Source organism: Homarus americanus, unplaced genomic scaffold (assembly GCF_018991925.1).
Source record: "Homarus americanus isolate GMGI-L3 unplaced genomic scaffold, GMGI_Hamer_2.0 scaffold11022, whole genome shotgun sequence".
Taxonomy (NCBI): domain Eukaryota; kingdom Metazoa; phylum Arthropoda; class Malacostraca; order Decapoda; family Nephropidae; genus Homarus; species Homarus americanus.
The window spans coordinates 18,314,692-18,331,375 of record NW_024737068.1 but is presented as its reverse complement, the minus strand read 5'-3'; the positions used below and the strand labels follow the sequence as shown (position 1 = coordinate 18,331,375).

The following is a 16,684-nucleotide window of genomic DNA, read 5'->3' as shown; positions in this document are numbered from 1 at the left end:
TTGTAACATTTTAAGTTAAATCTGTCTGATTTTTTTTACTAGTTTATAGTAATACCAAAGTTTATTTATCATATTATCTTGACACATATACAAATTTTAATACTAACTTTAAAGTTTATTTTGAAAAAATAAAGAATTAACATGGGTAGAATCAAAGCTTAGTTAGGTAACCTACAATATAGAAATAATACAGGCCTGGCTCAGGTTGAGCAGCACACTCGATTAATCATAATTTTTGCCGTTTCCTTTCTTGTGAATAATACAAGTTACAATCTGGACAGCCAGCCACCAGATGCTTATTATGGTTTCTATGATTATCTGAGAGATGTTCAAAGTGAAAACAATGATTAAAATGATGCAGAAAAAATCCACACTTCTTATGTCAGTGCCCACCTGCCTAGCACATTATATTTTTCTTGGTCATTGTGTCTTCCTGTCATTAAATTTCAATCTAGGCTAGCTATAATTATTTCAGAGTCCAGACACAGCAGTCAGTAACAAATAAAATATTGCATATCTCTAAATTTAATATAATCACTCAAAACTATGAAAAATTATGTTATTTCATCTTAAAGAATATTCAGATTTTCTCTCAGATTTGTCTGCGAATAGATCACAGATTGCAGGCATTACTGTCAATCGGGTCCTGTAATACACTTTGTCTTTTGGGTGGAGGATGATTTAATAAGAATTTAAAGGGATGATTCAGATGTTGTACTGAGGCAGTGAACTGTGTCCCCCTATAGTCAAAGCTTATTCTTCTATTCAATCTTTCATTGTTCTTGTACATGTGTAAGTTCTTCCTGTTTCTTTAATTCTGCTTAAGCTTTGAAACCAGATATTTTACCCTTTTAATCAATCCATAATTCTGCATCCCAATATGGAACTTTATATACTTGACAGTGTTTTTTTTTTTTTTTTTTTTTAATAAGTACCAGTACTATAAGCTCTACAGACTGTAAGGTTTTGTTTTGCTAAAATTTATATAAGATAACAGGCTTTGAGGTTGAACTGTCACATTAGTAAAACTCTTAATTTAGAGTATTTTTTGATACAAGTACATTACATTTGTTTGGTAAGATGTGAATGCTCATTCAGTTTTGTGCATATGCATGATGTCTAGTGTTTGCTCTGTACAGGATGACCGCTACTTCATATCTGGAGCACTTGATGGAAAACTGCGGCTATGGAGCATCCCAGATAAGAGAGTCGTTTTGTGGAATGAAGTGGGAGGTCAGCCGAACCTTATTACTGCAGCAAACTTTTGCCAAGTTAGTTCTCTAATCTTATTTCAATAGCTCATTTTTATCAGCTTAGTTCTTTTAGCTTGTTAGCTGGTTTTCTGGCATCTTCGTGGTGTAGATTAATTTAGTCCTTTTCTCTTCAATTTTTAATATCTTTTTACTCTTATTTTTTTGCCCTTCAGGCCCCGTCGTGGGTCGATGACCTGCGCCTGGGTGGGATATATATATATATATATATATATATATATATATATATATATATATATATATATATATATATATATATATATATATATATATATAATTTTTTATTAAAAAAAATGTGAAAGGTCAAAACCGCGATAAAAAAAAACGCGAAAAACACGAGATTATACTGTACTACTGTACAGTCTCTCCTCGACTTACGACGGGGTTCCGTCCCGATGACCAGGTCATAAGTCGAATTGGTCGTAAGTCAAAAAGGCAAAAATAATACATAGAAATTCTAAAAAGGGTGTCTCTTTTTCTTCTTAGCACCACGAGAACTCGCACTTTTGCGCTTGCCAGCCATTTTAAAGGGAATTACAAACGAAAATTTTGTCAGTACACAGCGCTATTACTAACGTCGGGACTCGAAAGTACGTAATGTGAAAAATATTTTATACGACTGTGGCCGTCGTATGTCCGGGTTGTTGTAAGTCAAATATGTCATAAGTCGAGGAGAGACAGTATTATTTTTCAGCTCCTCCCTGAAATATCTTTTTTTATTTTTCCATGATGAATTTTCTGCTATTTTTAAGACTTGTGATACAACAAGAGAAAAGGAGGGATGTAGAAACATATTCTGTAAGGATATATGTGTCACTGGGTCTGAAGGATAGATTTTCTTAAATGCTATGATATATGGTGGGAGACAACTGTTATCCCCATTCAGTATTGGGTCTTGTCTGCTTTCATAAATTATCTACATCTTGATACTGTTATAGTAAAATATAAAGACCCTGTATGTATCATCTGACATGCAGACTTTTACTTCTTGGTCACATATTTATTAACATTTCCCCAGAACGTCTTAATACGTACCAAAGCAAACATTAAATATTCAACAAGGTTTCTTTGTGAAGATTTCTTTTTGTGTTCAGATGATAATGCAACCTGTATTATTTTTTCTTTTTAGAATGGAAAATTTACTGTAGTGGGAACATATGATGGCAGATGTATCTTCTATGAAACAGAGCAGCTTAAGTACTACACACAGATCTATGTGAGGTCCACAAGAGGAAAGAATGCAAAAGGCAGAAAAATTACTGGCATTGAACCCCTTCCTGGTGAAGATAAGGTAGAAACCTTCGAATTGTTTACATATGATACATTTATATTTACAGGTATAGTGATACTATTTAGCTATGACTACATTACTTACATTCCCATATTAGTAGGTCTATTTCAAGGAAGCATATTTTCATGGATGGGGTATTAAAAGCAGTGAAAGAAAACAAAGAGTACTGCACAGTACTAGTGAGTGGAGCAAGCTAAGTAAATAAAAATACTGGATGGATTATAAATGATGTTCTCTGTCCAACACATAACAGATTTGATTTCCACCAGAAAACTTTTCATAGAATCAGCAGACTTGTATAATTTTTGTGATAAAGTATATTATGACCGGTGGTTCTTGCTTGGCATTATTGGGTATGTTGTTAATCTTAGCAGTTCAAGAATTTTGGCCCATAAAATACAGTACAGTAGAACGTCGATATAACACGAGATACATTCCAAGAGAGGTCGCTTTAAAGCAAATTCGCACTAAATCAAAGTGTTGTTTCAATGGAATAATTTAGTTTGGTACTTGAGAGAAACACAAAATACTAAAAAGACTGAGAGTCTATGCAGATGCACCTCAGCCCATCTCCTAGAATAAACAAAACATTGTTTTTTGTAGTATTATGTTAAAACAAACACTCGTAAATCAACACAGCTAAAATTATGGGATGTGAAATGGTATGTTTACTAGCGATCTGCTGATGGGAACATGAGGGGGGGAAAGGTGAGTTGATATGTTTGACAGCTGATGCCAAGGTCTAGTGCTTATTTATTTATCTGTCCTTAAACTTTAAGCTTTTCTCTTTTAAAATGTCACTGAACTGACATGTTCTAATTAATTTTATTACAAAGGGCTAAAATTTTTATCTCTTGTGCAAAATATATGACATTTATATTCCAATTATTTGCTGTCTTGCAAGGATTCTAGCAATGCAAATTATATTCTCCTAACTTTAGTCTGTGATATTATATAAGATAAAAACTTAAAGCCTAAAACCACCAAACCCTGGCTGGGAAGATGGGGGAGAGGGAGGGAGGGAGGAAGGAAGGGGAGGTGACATGTTTGACAGTTGCACCGAAGGTCTAGGGAAGTATTTATTTGTTTATTTATGTCCTTTAGATTTATTTATTAATTTTTTTTTTTTTTATATATAAAATGTAACAGAGTGACCTGGGAGAATATAATTTACATTGCTGGAATTTTTATAAGATAGTGATTAATTTGAATATACAGTAGAAGTCCAAAAATCCGGACTGCTTGGGGATTGGGTTGGTCCGGATTTTTGGATTTTCCTGATTCTCAGGCAGTACTTTTAAAATTCAAATATAAACATCATAGATTTTGCATTAGACATACAAATTTTAGATATAATGTTTACTCTGAGTAAATATGTTATCTTTTGTGCAAAATATATGACATTTATATTCAAAATATTCCTGGTCTTACAAGGAATCCAGCAATGTCAATTATATTATCCTAACTTTAGTTTGAGGTATTATTTATTACTATACCTGGTTTTCCCCCAAAATTTCTCAGAGAGGGAAGAGCCAGCGAGTGTAGTGTGAGAAGAGGGGGAGGGAGTTGAGTCCATTATTTGAATGGACATTAACTTGGCGACTGTATTTCTCTATTTCTCTTAAGTATTAATTGTGTGCATGTACCATCATAAAATTAAGATGTTATTTTTACTAGAACATAGGTATTGTGTTGGAAAAAGTGGAGTTTGGGGGTCAGCTGGTCTCTATTTCATTTAATCCCATATGTTATGTTATTCACTTTATGCGTTTCTCACTTTCCGCGGTACCCTGTGGGTTACATTAACCTCGTAAAGTGAGGGTTGACTGTAATAATATTTCATAGACCCAGTGAATTCATTGTCCTCTTAACAAAATTTTTGAGGATATACAATAGAATCCTGGTTTTCCGGCACCTATGACGATTAAGAGGTGCCAGATAAAGAGTTTGTCCAGGTAGTTGAACCTCAATCTTAGGATCCCCTAATAAATCTTACAATTCACAGTGTTACTGGCTGACCTTAGAAATTCATGTCTCAGAAGTTCATTTTTTTCAATTAATGGGTTTTTCATTTGTCTATATTTTTTTTCATTTAGACTCTTGAAAATGCATGGATTTGTGGAAAAACAGACTTTTTAACACTTATTCCACTCTATATAATGATGTAGCATAGAAATAAAGAAAATATAATATAAAAGTATAAAATTGAAAAATGAAGAGTATGGGTGAGTATGTGTGGGAAATAAACGCGTATGGAGGTAGTAGACTGTAACTGCGTAGCCGAATCGCCAGCCCAGCAACCTCATTTATTGTTACATATAATGAAACTATAAAAGTTGTGGAAAAATCATTCCAATACTGTACTCTAATGTGACTTTGAAATAAAGAATCTATAATATATAACTATAAAAAAAGAAAAAGGAAGAGCATGGAATGTGTATGTGTGGGAAGTGAACTTGTGTGGAGGCAGTGGGCTGTAACTGTGTTGATGCACAGCAGCCACACGTCTGTGAGTTAGCCGGTTAACTGCATGGCTGAAATAGGTCATGTTGCCCAGAGGATGGTTTGAGTGTGGAAGAAGCTATTTTTTTTACATAAAATATATGCTATGTATTGTTTATCTTGGCAATTTTTTTTCATTTTTGACATTTGGAGTTTGAAATTTGTTCAAATTTAGCTAACCTTGTGCTCAGATCATTTATATAAAGTTGAATAAGTGTTAAAGAACTGTCCATTAAATATGGCAGCTCATCCCCATTATGTGCAGTATTCAAACTTACGATTCTAGTTGATTTAGGAGGAATTTTTATTTGTATTATTTCATTTTGGTGCTGATTGGTTGAATCTACTGGTTGCCCAGACTCCGGATAACCGGGATTCTACTTTCGTTGGAAGCTGTACAGTACGCGGATTTTTATTTCGTGGTCCTCTATTATTCACGTATGACACCCTGGATGTACCCAAGAATGTCTGCGGGTAGTTTTAAAGTTGCTGGCATTTTCGCGGCCGGGACAGGGAACCATTCGTTCTAGAGACAGCAATTTCGTTTACCTGTATTGTATATATGTGTGTGTTTGTAGACACACACACACACACACACACACAAAACACATACAGATAAATAATAATAGGAAAAATCCTCTCACAAATAATCAGAAACAAATGTAGTATTAAAACTGTTGAGTCTACCCTCAAGTCTACTCTGTGCTTTATTAAAAACAAAGCACAGAATGGACTTCAGGGTAGACTCAACATTTGTTTCTGATTATTTGTGACAGGATTTTCCCATTACAGTAGGGTCGGGATATATCGCGAGATAAGGTCCAACGATATTCGCTATATGAGTATACTAAATCGCGATATATAATTACATATAATCAATGGGGAAAATAGGGTTAGGTTCTGGAGGCCCAAAAAGTGACTAAACTTGACTTAACGAGTTCATTTTCTTACTAACTAAAGCACCAATGAACACTAGACTCGGGGACAACAGGCTATTTCAGTATCAATATCAAGGAACACCAGACTCAGGACCACTAGACTCGGCAGCTGATGCACCATTCTGGGAACACCAGACTCTGCAGCAGACGCCACACTGCCATCCTCACTTGACAATCCCACACCTACATAAATGAACACCAAAAATATTAGTTACAGTATTAAATCTTTTCCATTAAGCTTTCCATTATCTTCACTTCACTTTTCACGTCACTAGCAACCCATTTACTGTACACTCGCTTTAGAAATTTGAATCTGTACCAGATTCGGCAGCTGACATGCCATCCTGAGAGCAACAAACGAAACACTGCCACCCTCACTTAACAATCATAAACGAACAAGCCAAAAATATTAGTTACAGTATTAAATCATTTCCATTAAGCTTTCCATTGTCCTCACTCCACTTTTCACGTCACTAGCAACCCATTTACACTCACCTTAGAAGTCGTAATCTGCAGCAAAGTCAGCTGCTTTCTCGTCACTCACTCAGAAAGACTGAGCGAGCGAGCGTGAATGCGTGAGTGAGCAGCCACAGTGGCTCGTCTGGTGACCAAATAATGCATTTATTTGCCATGGCGGTACATTTGAAATATTTCCTGCCCGATTTCCCTCGCAAAATAAAAAAAATTATCACTGTATATAGGAAAATTTTGGTAGCCATATGTAATGTATTTATTCATCTATTCAGTGATTTTAATTTGGATGTGTAAGTGTAATTTCCTCCCCCCTACTGGAGGAAGATGTATTGTTTTGGCTCTTTGTACTTCTGTCTATCTATCACAAATATTTATGTTCATTTTTAACAGATATGACCCCTTGTGATTTGGTTTCCTTTGCAAATACAGTTATGGCATCTTAAATTTGGTCAGTTTGGTGTTGCTATAAAATGTGAGAGGGCTGAGGAAGACATCTGTTTTTGTCTAAAAATAAACCTCTTTTTATGACAGGTTCATGCTTTGGGATTTTTTGTTTTAGTGTTTTCTAACCCAAGTACAGTACTGTAATTTTAATTTTAACTTTCTTGATCAGGCATTGCAACACACTCTTATCTCTCATTGTGTTTTTGTGTAAACTGGTAATTTCATTTAATCTAAACATGCTCTCATTATGGTCAAAAAGCAGTACGTATTGTACTTATGTTCATGTTTTATTATGAGACTGAAAAAATAAGATAAGCACTTATTAATTCCATTAACATTCTGTGCTAGGTTTTTTCACAGTTTATGATATCTTTCGGTTTCTCTTTATAAACTCGACCTATTTTTCAGGTTTTAATTACCAGTAATGACAGCAGAATACGACTTTATGACTTACGAGATCTGAATCTTTCGTGCAAGTACAAGGGCTATTCAAACATGTCTAGTCAAATTAGGGCAGGTTTCAGGTAAGTCAGAACTATCTATACCCTTTTGAACATCTTTACTTTGCAAACAAATAGGGAGTTTCACCTTGTATTTGTATGTCATACAGTATACATTCATAATGTACCTGTACTTTGTAATATTGTATACACAAATGTTCAGTGTTTGGTATTTCACAGCTAAAATAATTTTATCAATTCTTCAACATTCTTCTGGCATGGCATATTGTGCATTGAACATTCTTTTACTTTTTGTATATTCAATTACTATTTTTAATAATGATCTGTATTTTTTCTTCCAGTCACGATGGAAAATATATTGTTGCTGGGAGTGAGAATCAGTGTATATATATTTGGAAAACTCATCATGACTACTCAAAGTTCTCCTCAGCACGAAGAGACAGGAACTTATATTGGGAAGGAGTAAAAGGTATTTGGATAGTTTAGTCAAATTAACAGACCAATTTGTTATTTATATTGATCTTGAAACAGTTATTTAGCCAGAAAAACACAGATACAGAGTTGATAATAATAATATTAACATGGCTGAGCCATTTGAGAGCCTGAGCTCTCTTGGAGGCAGTTGATATATACTATACGTTTATCTCAAGGAAGTATTATGTAACATTTTGTATCATCTGGAATAGTACACATAACATGGTGGTAGTAAGAACATATCAGAATGTTACCATGGTTATCACTTCGTTATTTATTTACAGTAATACCCCACTTTACGCGTTTTTTTTTTGCGTTTCTACATTTACGCGGTACCCCGCCAGAACCGGAGTGTTTACTTTACGCGGTGCATCTATTCATATATGCGGGAAGCGGCGCGGGTAGGGTGCGCACAAGGTCGCCCAGTCATCAAAACATTACCAAGTTCTTCACCTGCCACCCACCACAGCCGGCCCAAGTCAGTGATAGTGAGGATATGGACTTATATGGACTTTGAGGGGTTTGACAAAGAGGTCGTGTAAGCCTCTGTGGTGGATAGTGATACAAATGATACAAGTGATACAGGTGAGGGCCAATAATCTGCCCTCTGCCTCGGAACCAACCCCCCATTCCCGTGTGCCCAGCCATCTTTTCTACTAATGTAAGTGTTAAAAAGCCTAATATTATTGATATTTCTCTTAATTATTAATTGTGTGTGCATACCATCATAAAATTAAGAAGTTATTTTTACTACAACATAGGTATTGTGTCTGAAAAAGTGGAGTTTGGGGGTCGGCCCGGTCTCTATTTCAATTAATCCCATATGTTCTGTTGTTCACTTTATGCGTTTCCCGCTTTACGCGGGCCTCCGTGGGTTCAATTGACCGCGTAAAGCGAGGTATTACTGTATTTATTTATTAGGTTCTCAAAATGGCCGCGAATCATCAAATCCGCGAATAACATTTGGGGGGTTACATTTTTACTTGTGTACAATGAAATGTATATATTCTCTTTATGTGTTTGCTCAATGTATAGTCACACACACACAAAACACATACAAATAAATAATAATGGGAAAATACTCTCACAAATAATCAGAAATTGTGAGTCTACCCTCAAGTCCGTGCTTGTAAGTAATAAGCAGGACTTACATTTTTATTTTTTTCTTAAAAATTTAATGTGTGTTTGTGTCTACACACACCATGTACTGTCTCTAGAACGAATGGCTCCTGTCCCAGCCACGAAAATGCGGCAACTTAAAACTACCCACAGACATAACATAATCTATGATAAATTGGTTTGGGTTGTACAATATAAGCAGGAATATAAAGTAGGTATTACAAGAATATTAATACTTAGACAAAAGATTTTTTTAAGAGATGATTTAAAGGAAGGGAGCGTAGTCTTTGCTCAGATGGGTGGGGATAAGTTGTTCCACACCTTCACACCGTGATATTTTATGGAGGTCTGGGACTGAGAGGGGCACATGGGGGGTGGTCTTAGTAGCTCTGGGTGTCTAAGTTGTATCTCTGATTATTCCAGAACTGGAAATAATTATTGTCAATCAAGTGATTGACAGATTTGTAAACAAATAGGGCACAGCAGTTGGTATTAACATTCTCGAATTTTAACATTTTCAATATAGCAAATTGTTCGTTGGTGTGGTCATTTTTTTTTTTTTCAAGTCGATCATTCTCTGCATAACTCTCTTCTGTGCAGTAATCAGGGTTGTGTTTTTGAAGAGCCAGAGGCCCTCCATAGTGTGTGACAGTGTATCAGGTGTTGGTAAACAAGATCATAATAGATTTCTTTCATAGCTGCAAGCGTGAGTGACGGACTAGTGTTATACAGGATACTGCACTGTGAATGGCTATGAGGTTTCTCCAGCTAAGTTTCTCATAACAGCAACCCCAAGGAATTCAGTATTTTGTTCACATTTGAAGACTGTATTTGCCAAGGTACAGGGGCTCCAAACCTGGGGGAAGGTTTTTCCTTCTGTGAAAGATTGTGTAGTTGGTTTTTTCAAGGCATTATCCAGGTCCTAACTTTAGTCAATCGCAACTGTGTCAAACGGACGTTCAGGTGTAGGATATTGTAGAATTGGAGCTGGTACAGCAGGTGGGTGTTCGCTTGCCCAAGAGTACCTCACAACAAGGGTTTTATGGCTGAACATCATGTGTTTCCCATGTTTCCTGGCTTCTTTAAATTTGCCCATTTGCTGTTGGTGGGCTTTAGTCGTCCCTAGGTATAGGTTGACGAAGATATTAGTGCCTTTCAGCTTACTGTGCTTGTAAAAGACTTTGTCACGAATAGAGGGGGGAAGAGAACATTGTTATGATGTCACAGGGGCGGGAGGAGTTGGGTTTCCCGATGCGTTGAACACGATCAAACTTAACTTCAGTAAGAATAAAATGCTTATTCGGCAAGCGTGAAATTTTGTGCTGGGAGGACTGCCCCAACACAATATCTGAGAGACATAAACAAAATAAATGTCACTCGATTTCCTCACCGTGCTAAGATGTATAAATACCAAATATAAAATCCTCGTAGTACTTAGTATTTCAGCTATTACAACACAAATTAGCAAAGCTTTCCTTGTGCCTAATTACATCTGATTCGCCAGGCAAGAAAATGAAGGTGGCAGTGCATGTGATGGAGGGTAGGGTTGGGGGTTTTGAGAATGCAATTAAATGCCAGGTAGCGACGTGTCCTCTCAAGATTACATATTTAAGTAATTATTAGATGTTTTAATTGCCTGAAATATAATGCAATATTAACCCCTAAATCGGTTAATTCGGACAATCGGCTAAAACGGACACCCTTCCTCCCCTATTAGTCCGAATTAACTAGGGTCGACTGTATGTTGACCTGGCGAGTAAATGCTAGGTATTTACATACCTAGGTATAAAGCTAGACGTTGCATTCTGGATTGAACAAAAACATGTTTCTGGACATGTGATGAAGACCAGGCTTGTTCTTAATGTTTTAGATATACCTTGTATTATTATTGTAGGAACTTTATTTTCAGTGATACATGTAGGTGTCGGACTGGCTGGGAATATACCCCATTGAACCCCATGCTCCCGATTTAAGATATTTCGACTGGTGGTGGGTTTTTCGTGAATGTAACCCCATCGTAAATAGAGAGATACCTGTATTTTCAAAGTACCAAGTCACCAATAGGCTAAATTCAAGGGCTAGTGTGCCAAGTGGTTCATTTGTGTACATGTTAAAAAAAATCTCTCATGGATGGTTCTAGCTTTTATAAGTAGCTGCTATAGTTGTAAGTCAGTTTCAAACAAATACAGTGGTCCCTCGGTTAACGAACTCAATCCGTTCCAGCAGGTTGTTCGTTAACCGAAACCATTGTTTCAATGGGTTTTTGGGTAATTGGTTCCAGCTCACCGAAAATTGCCTAAATTCAACAAAAATGGTAGAAAAGTACACTTACTTTGAGGTGTGTATGTAGAAGGCTCCTGGATGATGATGATGATGATGGGAATTAGAATGGGGGTGGAGGAGAAGGAAGAAGAGAAGGCATTGGGGTGGAAGAGAGTCACCCCATGGCACCATTTCACCCATAAAATTTTAGTTCTTCAAGATTATTTTCTTTAAATCAACACTGCACTGCATTATATATTGTCAATATGTAAAATATATTTCAAAATGACCAATAATTTGCTTGGAAACACAGAAAAAAAGCATTTAGTTTAAGAGAGTCTCAAGCAAGATGTTACCTCCGGTGAAAACAGAGAGAGACTAATGCCTGTTTGCTGTGTTAAGAGGCTGGATGCCGCGCATTAAACTAGTCACTTTACCTTCAGTTATGTTCAATAATTGTTAAAATGACTAAAAAATTGAATATTAAACTTTTAAAATTATTGAATAGTATAAACTTATTGATATTTACTAAAATCGTAAGGAATTTAAGCCCTAGAACCGATTAATGTATTGGCGGACTGATACTAAAGCTGGTTGCCCGGCCAGTGCAAGCGAAAACATGTTGAGGTCGGTTCGTAAGAAATTCGTTAACCGAATTTTTGTTCATTAACCGAATTGAAGATTCTTATGGAAGGCAGTTCGTTAACCGAAATTTCGTTAACCGAGGCGTTCGTTAACCGAGGGATCACTGCAATAAGATTTCTTATACCACTTTCAAGTTCTGTTTCTCACACAGGAAGTTCCCTTTATTTATCCACTAAAAAACAATTATGGTTATTTTTTTCGAAACCAATAACCTTTACTGTTATTCAATAATTTTATTCTAGTTGTCAAAAATATAAGTAATATTTTTTCACTTAATTTATGTGTATAATCAGTGTTGTTGCAATCATGTAAATTTTTAATACATACCTGCCCAGTCTTATGTCTAAATTTTGTGCTTGCCAATTGCTACTGAAAAGATACAAAGCCTCAGTACCCTATGTTCTTTGCATACCATATATATTTTATCACATTTCAAAAAGTGAAATTTTTTTTCTTAATATGTTATACTGTAAATGGTTTGTGTTTGGTGTCATAATTTATTTATTTTTATAATTTAATTTATCAATCACCACTTATCAGTTTACTAGTTTATCAGTTTATTAGTCATTAGGTGGTTGGTCGGAATTTTGTTACTTTTATCATGATTTTTTATTGTCCAGTTTAGTACAGAAAAAAAGTGGAGTACCTGGAGAAAACCTGTGATGTTTGGTAGGGTCACACTGTATAACACCCTTCCCACATGGGTCTGGGCCAAGACTGATCCCATGATAAACAGGCGTTCCTCTACTTATAAAAATAAAGGATGTGCAGACCAGCTATACCCCAATAATAAATGCAGCCCATTACTCTACAGTATATCTTCCCAGTCTTTAACTGTATTTTAATGTATGAATAGCAGCTGTACTGATGACTCTCGGTTCGAGCAGCTCAATTGGATATACTGTACATTATATTACTGGAGATATTGACAGCTTTATTTATATCTCTAAAAGTTCCAATGTAGAGGGGTACCTTTAGTGGTGTAAACTATGTGTTACTGCTGTACCACCAACTAGTTTGGATCCCTTAAAATGAATTGAAACTCTTGAAGACTTGTGGTGGGTTGCTGCACCAAGTTTCTCCTCCAGATTTGTGGAAAGATAGTACTTATACACAATAAGGCATTAGCGATAGAGCCCCCTGTTTGTATATTGAGATGTATGTGATTCATCCACCATTGTTTAAAGTGTTGGTTAAGTGTTTGATTTATTATAGTGACATTTTAATATTAGGATTTTTTTCACAGCTCACAGTGCTGTTGTGACATGTGCAGTGTTTGCTCCTCATCCTGAGTTGGTCTTTAGCTTTATTGAACAACAACAAGAGATTCTCAATAAATCTGGTGAACAACAACAAGAGCAACAACACCAGCATCAACAGCAGCAAAACCAAAACAAAGACAGTGGTACAACTAATAAAGGGTAAGTTTATAATTTAGATTTAAGTAAAAAGTGGCAAACACAATTTGAAGATTTTGTAAAATTTAGTCCAATATGAAAATTTTTCCCACTTATTTATCTGACATGCTTGGAACCTGGGGGTAAAAAGAAAAAAGTGTATCTACCTGAAATAATGAGTTGAAAAGTAACCATAACATAACATAAAAAGTTCACAGGTAGGGAATGGTTGGAAGTTTTCAGTTTATTGGGCACTCCTTTTAAATAATTTGTTACAAAATATATCCAGTTTTTGGGAGCATTCTAGATACAGTGGGGTATGCTATAACGAACGGATCCTACTACGAATATTCCTATAACGAACGGTTTTACCTATAAAATTGAGAATGCTATAATGAACGAATCTCCTACAACGAACATAATTTAATTTTATTTTTTTTCTAATTTATTGTTTTATTATTACAAATATTAATGATATTCTTTATTTCAGGGGTTTAGATGCATATTTATGCACTTTTTTACAATTTTTACAATTTTATATTATATTTTTCAGTGTTAAGTGGTTGTATTTGAGGGCCTGGAACGGATTAATCCTATAACAAACGAATGCTATAACGAACAAGGTTCTAGAACCAATTAGATTCGTTATAGCATACCCCACTGTACCAGGACACCGGATAAACAGTCCCATATCTGTATACTATGCAAAATTCCATACATTTGAAAAGAAATGATGCATACAAAGTTATTTCCCTGTGAGTCAGTGATAAGAAGGGCATCCAGCCATAAAACTGCTTTTATGCCTGATGGCAACTTCTGAGCTGCCATCAGGTAACCATAACAAGTGTGGACAATGGCAGTAAAATGTTGGTGGTAATATAATAAGGTAACAATGCAAAATGAAGACAGATTTTTTATGAATTTATGAAACTGGAAGATAAGTTTTTCTTTGTTTAGGTGAGTTATGGTACAGCAGCCTCCATCACCTGTTAACTTTCTGGATTTGTTCATTAGCTTTAGTTTGTGATGCATCTCATTTTTTACTCTTTTAGAATACTGTATTATTCATAGAAAAGGGGTACAGCAGCCAAGTGGCTATAGTGCTTGTCCTTATAGGTTGTTGGTTTGCACACAGTTGTGAATACAGTATACAGTATATCCAACTTTATAGCTGAAGAAGTAAAGGTAACATGCAGTGCTGGGCATGCTGCTTTCTTGTGTACTGGAGGCTTTATGTGTAGTATCCTTACTGTCCCTAGAGCCATCAGGCTTATGAGACCCATTTTCTTTCTTAGGAAAATAAAGTCAAATCCACTTTTTGCTTTTCTCGGTTTTACTATTCTAGGGATATGCCATTACATTAACCCTTAAAAATATATATATATATATATAGTGAATGTTTACTTTTTTGTTATTTAGCACATTTTCCACTCCATATCTAAAAATGGAAATTATTTCCTTTGAAATAGCAGTATGGTCCCTTTTCATATTCTAATTATGTGTATGTTTAATCTCAAAACCTGCTTTTGTGGGAGAGATAACTCCTCCTGCAAAATATTTCTTGACAAATATCCTTTGACTACTTCCAGATATGCACTTGTCTCTGCTGACTTCAATGGATGCATCAAAGTGTTCTTGAAGAAAGAGAAACCCAAGCATTCTTCACTGCCAGCATCAGCTATGGTGTAGTAGTAGTGCAGTGTAGGCATAGCATGCTATCATTCCTTAAAGTAAAGTAATTGAACATTATCTTCATCATCCAGTCAATTGTGAACTGATAGAAATCAGCCTGACTAAGGCGTGGGGGGCATGCAAAATGTATGATTCATTCAGCTATCAAAACACAAAAGCTGGTGTGGGAGTATATATATATATATACGTATGTATATATATACGTATGTATATATATATATGTATATATATATATATATGTATATATATATATATGTATATATATATATGTATATATATATATATATATATATATATATATATATTGGTAATGAAGTAAGTGATCTGAATTTTGTACTCAAGTGGAGTAAACCTCTGATACTTGTTGATCAAGGAGATATAGACTAGCTTGTCAAATGACTTCATTAAGATTTATCATTCTCATTTATGCACTCATGTCTTATGTAAATTGTCAAATAGAAAATTATATTTTCTATCCCTCATAATTTTGATATGGCAAAGCATATTTAGTGACTTCTATCTTTTTTATTTTCCTTCAATGAACACCATAAAATGACAGCAAATTATGAATTTAGCAGCTACATTTGATTATTATTTGAAAATAAGTGTTTGTACAGTATTTGTTGATGTTAAGCTTATTCTTTTGTTATTGTGATTTACCTCAAAATCAAGAAAATTTTAAACTGATGCAACTATTGTATATGCTGATGCTTATAAAGTCATTTGCCATCACATATCAATACTCAACATTTTATTATAGTCAGAGTGTGTATTTCTTAACCCTTTATTAGACACTAGTGGTACAGTAATAGCTACTGTGTACTGTACATAAATTTGTTTCTTAATTAGCCAAAGCACCATACAAGTAAACTGTAAATATTCTACTCTATTGTATGTACGCTCTCCCAAAACAGTATCTGCTCCGTTTTTCATCAATACAATGTCGCAATGGACGAATATTTCCGATGACTAATTGTGATTCCTGTAATATATTGGTAGGCCAGCCTTCCTAGTGTCTGTGAGGTTGCCAGTAATTATTTCTGGCATGTGTTGTAATTATGGTAAATCACCATGCTCCATCTTTAGTAGAATAACATGTAGCGAAAATATATCAGCGGCAGTCAAATAGTGGCGTTTTCTGCTGGTAATCGATGACCAACACAATGAAAAACACAGCTTACACCGACATATAATGAGCCGTTGCCAGAATGAATCATGAGATGATATGTTATACTCAAAATTGTTACCTCATCAATTGGGGTAGAAATAATTTTGAAATGCAGTACAGTATATAATAATGTCATTGTAATTGGATATGGCATCATAATAAACTTGTAATTGCTATACAATAGGGTCAGGATATATAGCGACTTTATATAAAGATTTTTTTTTATTGCAGCTACCAAATTATCAAGATTTTCCTATATCTAGCGATAATTTTTTTTATTTTGCAAGGGAAATCGGGCAGGAAATATTTCAAATTTATCACGACTACCAAAATTATCGATATTTCCCAATATATAGTGATAAATTTATTTACAGTAGACTCACAACTTACATGGGGTTATATTTAAGAGACCTAACATAAAGCCCAAAAAATGAGTTGAAAACTGTACAGTATTGTACTAAAATGTACTCTTAAAAGATTAAAAAATTTATTTCTTGTGCAAAATATATTATGTCTATATTCAAATTATTTGCAGTCTTGCAAGGA

General features: G+C 35.0%; 1 protein-coding gene across 5 annotated transcripts in view; it reads left to right on the top strand.

The window, feature by feature from the left end:
- LOC121873040 (WD repeat-containing protein 44-like) overlaps window positions 1–15,733 on the top strand; it is a 79,155-nt gene extending 63,422 nt beyond the window's left edge. For all 5 annotated transcript variants that reach the window (XM_042376349.1, XM_042376352.1, XM_042376350.1 and 2 more), the window contains 6 exons: window positions 1,140–1,271; window positions 2,401–2,562; window positions 7,329–7,444; window positions 7,723–7,850; window positions 13,128–13,302; window positions 14,868–15,733. In XM_042376349.1, the coding sequence (XP_042232283.1) occupies window positions 1,140–1,271; window positions 2,401–2,562; window positions 7,329–7,444; window positions 7,723–7,850; window positions 13,128–13,302; window positions 14,868–14,967 (813 nt within the window). In that variant the 3' untranslated portion in view covers window positions 14,968–15,733. The remainder of the gene's footprint in view (window positions 1–1,139; window positions 1,272–2,400; window positions 2,563–7,328; window positions 7,445–7,722; window positions 7,851–13,127; window positions 13,303–14,867) is intronic.
- The last annotated feature ends 951 nt before the right edge of the window (window positions 15,734–16,684 follow it).